The sequence below is a fragment of the Quercus lobata genome, chromosome 6 (assembly GCF_001633185.2).
Source record: "Quercus lobata isolate SW786 chromosome 6, ValleyOak3.0 Primary Assembly, whole genome shotgun sequence".
NCBI lineage: Eukaryota > Viridiplantae > Streptophyta > Magnoliopsida > Fagales > Fagaceae > Quercus > Quercus lobata.
The window spans coordinates 3,422,685-3,429,195 of NC_044909.1; the positions used below are offsets into that span (position 1 = coordinate 3,422,685).

The following is a 6,511-nucleotide window of genomic DNA, read 5'->3' on the forward strand; positions in this document are numbered from 1 at the left end:
GTATCGTTCAGAGTATAAAAATAAAAAAGAAGTCACAGGGTAGTACGTCTATTCACGGCATAACCATTTCAAAAAGAAGAGATAGAATATACGAAATAAAGCAATGATGACTTTTATTAATATAAAGAGGTATTACAGCGTACAATGAAGGGTTTAAACAAGCCCACGTAGGAAACGAATTACAAAAACAATAAAAAAAAAAACAAAAAAAAAAAACAAACAAACAGCCAGAAGTCTTCTTAAGCTCTGCTCCCAAGTCTTTCCAAATTCTGCCCCAGTAGCACCCATATTGAGAGGAGGACCTTCCTTGGTAGAAGAGGAAAAGAAGAGGAAGAAGGAAAAGCACCAGGATGGATCTGGTGATGGGAAAGAAGAAGAAGGGGAGGCAAAAGGAGGCACCAGTGAAGGAAGAGAGGAAGAAGTAGAGATACTTTGTCCCTGCGTCAGTCCTGACTCCTAACATGCTGGTGCCATGTTAGCTATGCTCATAAGAGAGCGGTTGGTACTGATAATGGGTGACCCCAGCTCAGTCGCACCAAAAGTTTGACGCGACGAGCCCCTGCTTCGGATTTTGACTGAAGGAAGGATGAGAAGTATCTTGAGTCTCTGCCATCCCTGCCCTGACCGAGCTATTTTAAGTTTCAGAAGAACATGGTATTTCTGGGAAGGGTATGGTCTCTTCATTCCCGCTCCTATCTCGAACGTATCACAATTCAAGGTGTAAACTAGCGGATAAAGGAAACTCTGGGGGAGGCTAAGGGTTTCAGACTTTAAAAGGATTAAAAGGTCTCTGTGTAAGAGAAGTAACCTCTTGCCTTTCTTCTTATATGAAGGGCAAAACGGGAGGCATTCAATCTATCTAAATTTCCAAGAAAATCTGTAAACAAGAATATACCCACTCCACTTCCCCACGTCGTCAATAACCGTCGAAATTAAATGGTCTCATAAAGGGAAGTCATTAAAGGCGCGTTTTGGATAATGAAACGGCAGGATGAAGAGACACCCACATTGATGAAGGGTAGATTTAAGCAGACCGCAATAAAGGCGTGGCATCACCCAAAACCCTCCTCTCCGACCAAGAGGTCAGATAGCAGGATTTTGAGGGGCTATTGTGGGGTCAGAGAGTTTGTGACCCCAGCCCATTTCATGTTAAGGCCCAAGGCCTGCGCCGAGGAGATACAGGGCCGATGACGCATCATGAGAGTCATGGACGGCCTAAGGAAATGGCTGAGGATGAGCTCCTGCTCGGAATGCCATAAATGCCCATAAAAGGAAAAGTGATCACAGTGCGGGAACGGCACAAGTAAAAGGCTGCCAAAACTGTAATAAAACATTCTTCACAGGACAGAGCCATGCACTTAAACTTTCACAACCACCTCCAACCACTCTGGGTATGGGCTGATGGGACAAGTATCAGTCTTGGAAAAGTCGATCCTACACGTGGACGAAGGATAAAGAACGCAGGCTAATATAAAAAGAGGGACAAGCAATCCGGGAGAAGGGGCTGGGAAAAATGGCCAAAAACCAGAGCCTCCCAGCCCGCCTCCAAGAGAAAGACTCCTAGAGCGAACACGATTTAATTATGTATGAACACCATGGAATACCACTGTCTTGTGACCAAGGCCTAGCCTTTCAAACCCACGCTCTATAAATGATATTGTTTGGGCCTTTTTACGTGCGAACCCAACATTATTATGGGTCGTTACAAATTGTGTCCTTACAATATATATATATATATATATATATATAAGTGCCCTACAATTGATTTTTTTATAAAAATTTATTAAATATAAAATATATTTTAAATATATATTAAATATGGTGGGTTGGGTTGGGTTTGGCGGGTTTGTAATTTTATGACCCAAACCCAACCTGACCCGCTATAGATTTTTTTTTTTTATAACCCAACCCAACCCAACCCACCAAGCTTTAAAAACCGACCCAACCCGGTGGGTCGGTGGGTTTTCTGCACACCCCTAGATACCTTTTTAAAATTGTTGTGTTTATTTTTAATTTTTTTTTAAAAAGTGGGATATTTTTTGAGTCTAAATTTGGTAAGGGTGGGGTGTAAAACCTATGATTTACACCATTTGATAAGAGATTGTCATATCAACTTCTTCTTTAAAACTCAATATATTTTATCACACTTAATAACATCTTAATAAACTCTCAGTTGGATTGGATTTTTATATGGGTATTAAAATTGATTTGATGTATTCATAAAAAAAAAAATATTGATTTGATTTGGTTGTGCCTATTTTTTAATATATGATATGATAATGTGACAATGCTGAGTTTAGGGGTATAAAACTTGGATCTTGCACCATATCTTTATAGAATTGATTAAGTGTGGTTGTATTTATTTTTTAATACGTGATAAGATGATGTGGCATGTTGGGATTGGAGGGTGTAAAAGTTTTAGAGTGTTGTTGACTTCTTGTTGCAAGATATTTTGTGAGTCTCTTTTGTTGTATTTAATGCCATTTTCTGACGTTTCTGGCATATATATGACCTTCATAACTTATTAATTAATCATCGGATTAATTGAATTAATTGAACACGTTATGTGTATTTCAAACAAATAATCCAACACAACACAGTAATTTAATCACACTAATAGTTAATAAATCTAAAAGTAATATTAATCAAAGCAGCAAAGGGCAGGGCACACTTACGAAAATATGAAGAACTTCTTCAAAGGAAAAAAAACCACTATGTAGCATCTAACCATGTCAAATGTACGTACAAAATCTTTGCAATTAATCCTAGAATCTCTATGTAGCCTTAGCAAACGCCTCACTTCCCATTGCAGTGACACCAAAACTCTAGAATTCTTCTACATGAGCTTTCTCCATTAACAAACCTTGCCTAACACCAAAATTGTAGAAAGATATAATAGCAACCCACTGTCATATAACTAATTTTGTGGTTTCAAGAACAACTATGTGGCTCGAGGGTGAATAACTCATACAAAGGTGATATGTTTTGTAACAAGGAGAAAGGCTTAATTTCTTGATGTGCAATATGACTGCTTTCACTACTTGAAAATCATGCTTAAAAGGGTTTATATTAAGGATTTAGTAAAATTAAACCTCTAATAAAACTTAAAATTAGGTTTTATAATCTTGCTCGAGAAAGAGTAGAGCGAAGTTTTTCTACCTGCTTCAGGCTGAGTTTGACATCTCTACTGATCAGAATGCCCTTTATAGTTTTTTAGGCATATAATGCTGTTAAAAAACCAATTTGAAATGTTTGGTTGACATTTTTAGGATGTGAAAAGTCAGTGGCTGTTTGGTAACATTGTTTTAATAATGTTTGTATTTTTTGAAAAAATGTGTGGGTGAAAAAATGTGTAGAAATGCGTATAATGTTGTTTAAAAACTGAAAACATGTGTTTAAACTCTTATACCATACGACCCCTCATTTTTGCCAAATGCATTTTCCAAATTCTATTTTTTTAGAGAAGAGGTCAAAAGTAAAAAAGAAAAAAAAAAGGGTTTTACTTCCCTCCTCATATAGTTTTTTTTTTTTTTTTTTTTTGGGTTTACTCGCTAAAGTTAGTGATATTAGTGTACCGAATTTATAATACATTACATAACTAAAGTACAACTACAAAATGATCTAACCTTTATAGTTGTGAACTGAAGTTATAAATAACAGACACTAGACACACACAACCAATGTGGAATAAACATCTTTATTTTTTTTTTTTGAGTAAACAATAATACTTATTAGTAGTTGTACTATGGTTATATAATGTATTATAAACCTGGTTTAAAACACTAATATTACTATTTTTGTTCTTTTTTTCTTTAGAATCCCAACAAAACATAATCTTCTTTCTTCCAACTGTCCATGGGCGGAACTATGTGTAAAAATTTTCTGATTCAGCGGAGTGAGTACATGAATACACCTTTTGTTCCGAAATCTCCGTTCTTCAGATTCTTCAATTATAGCTTCTTGACACAAATTTGCATAACATAACCTAACTTTCATACAATAAATTTTTACACATATGGTTAATTGGCCACGTGGAATTTGTGAATTCCAAAAGCTAACAACAAAAACAATCCCTTTCACTTATCAAAAAAAAAAAAAAAAAAAAAAAAAAAACCCTTTCATGCACTCTGGTAGTTATATGACTTTTTGAGAATAAAGTTAGAAATGGTTGTTAAATAACTTAACATATTCTTCCAAGTGAAGTCTTTGTCCGTTGATAATGCATGACAACAAACCTTGCTAATTTAATTCACAAATTAGCTAGTGGAAAGTATTTGATAATCCACGCAAATTAATTAATGTGGTGGAAGAAAGATTTGCTACGGACAAGTCTGGTCTGTACTCTTTAGTCTTTTATCATTTTGTTTGATATATTATCGTCCTTTCCAAAAAAGGAGACCCTGGCAGTATGCGACACCTAATCTAGTAATAATATATGCTTTCTATGCTGAAATAAAGATAATATTGAAGTTGCCTAGTTGGACTGTGAAGTGTGAATAACATTTTTGGTAGCAAGTGTGAATAACATTAATTTTTCTTACTTCTAGATCTGTGAATAACATGTTTAGTCCTTGGTTGCAATATTTTATTCTCTCACAATTTTATATTTCATATACACCACGCTTATGATTTCCTTTTTTACGTACATATTTAGAATGTGAAATAAATAATGTATATATAGTCATTATCTATATTATATACGAGAATTTTTCTTTTTCGGACTTTTATGTAGTTCAAAAATATCATTGTATATTAAAAAGTGTATAAGAATCCATGCCAAAATTAAAGTCTATGCGGCATTTTTGGGGCGATCAATTAGCTATTAAATGAAGGAATTCGGTCCACCAACTTGTCCCAAATCTCTTTTCAATTGAAGGATTAGTATAACAAAGTTTCATCTTTCAGATAATTTAGTAGAACAAACTTTCAAAAAGCTTTTTTAGGGCGTCTAACTTTCCAAGATAGACTTTTCAAAAATAAGAATTCAAAAAGGATAGGCTGCATCACATAGCAAATTATTGAGAGGACTTTGTTTTGGTCAATGTTTTAATTATAATTTGGTACATGAGTCTTGGTCAACTAAACAAGACTAAAAGGTAGGTAAGAAAAGCCAGCCAGACAGACTATGATAATTTGAGCCTTATGGAATCCTATGTATACTTCTATCCCTTCCAGTCCATCCTTAGCTCACTCACTCTCTTCACACTGGCAAAAAATTTATTTGGTAGTGATATTCTCTCTTACAAATGGGTTCCATTGCCAAGGAGATAGATGCCAAGGAGCTAGAGAAAGAGTTTCTTCCATTCCTCCGTATGTACAAGGATGGTACAGTTGAGCGACTTTTAGGCACTCCCTATGTGCCCCCATCGCCTCTAGACCCAGAAACTGAAGTCTCATCAAAAGACATCACAATTTCACTAGACCCCTCCATCTCTGCTCGTCTCTACCTCCCAAAATTCAATCAAACCCACCACCAAAAGCTTCCCATCTTGGTCTACTACCATGGCGGAGGCTTCTGCATTGAATCCGCCTTCTCATCTGATCACCATCGCTTCCTCAACAGTTTGGTCGCTCAAGGTCAAGTTGTTGCTGTGTCAGTTGAGTATAGGCTAGTTCCTGAGCACTTTCTCCCCAATGCTTATGAAGATTGCTGGGCTGCACTTCAATGGGTTGCATCACACGTCAAAGATGATAATGTTGTCAACAAAGAGCCATGGTTGATGAATCATGGTGACTTTAGCCGAGTTTTTCTTGGAGGTGATAGTGCTGGTGCTAATATTGTGCATAATACGGCAATGAGAGCTGGTGTTGAGAGCTTGCATGATGGTGTTAAACTTGTAGGAGCTTTTCTTACGCACCCTTACTTCTGGGGTTCAAAACCAGTACGGTCAGAGGCTAGTGAAGGACATGACAAGGCTTTGCCATGCTTGGTTTGGAACTTTGTATATCCAAATGCTCCTGGTGGTATTGATAACCCAATGATCAATCCATTTGTTGAAACTGGAGCACACAGCTTGGCTGTACTTGGGTGTTCTCGAGTGCTTGTGGCTGTGGCTGAGAAGGATGAGCTGAGGGATAGAGGCGTTTATTACTATGAGGAATTGATAAAAAGCAAGTGGGAAGGAGAGGCTGAGTTGGTTCAAGTTGAAGGAGAGGATCATGCTTTCCATGTCTTGAATTTTGAGACTGAGAATGCAAAGACTTTGATCAAACGCTTGGCTTCTTTTCTCCTCAAGTAATATTATTGTGTACTTTCTAGGAAAGTAGCTCCACTTTTAGACTGCTTTAAGACTAGAGTATAAGGGCATAGTGCAAAATTTAAAGAGAGTGTACGTTGTGAAGTGTGTACTAGCTATTACCCTATCCAATAAGCCGAATCCCACCATGAGTTTTCTTTTTGGTTCTTGCACTTGCCTGTTTGTGCTTGAAATGACTGCTAATATGTACTTCATGTTATATATATGTTTTTTGATGAACATGTACTTCATTTATATATGTATGCATTCTCTGA

General features: G+C 36.6%; 1 protein-coding gene across 1 annotated transcript; it reads left to right on the plus strand.

The window, feature by feature from the left end:
- The first annotated feature begins 5,126 nt into the window (after positions 1 to 5,126).
- On the plus strand, positions 5,127 to 6,511 carry LOC115993595 (2-hydroxyisoflavanone dehydratase-like). The gene has a single exon (XM_031117532.1). It carries the CDS (start codon positions 5,247 to 5,249, stop codon positions 6,237 to 6,239), a length of 993 nt encoding a protein of 330 aa, XP_030973392.1. The 5' UTR covers positions 5,127 to 5,246; the 3' UTR covers positions 6,240 to 6,511.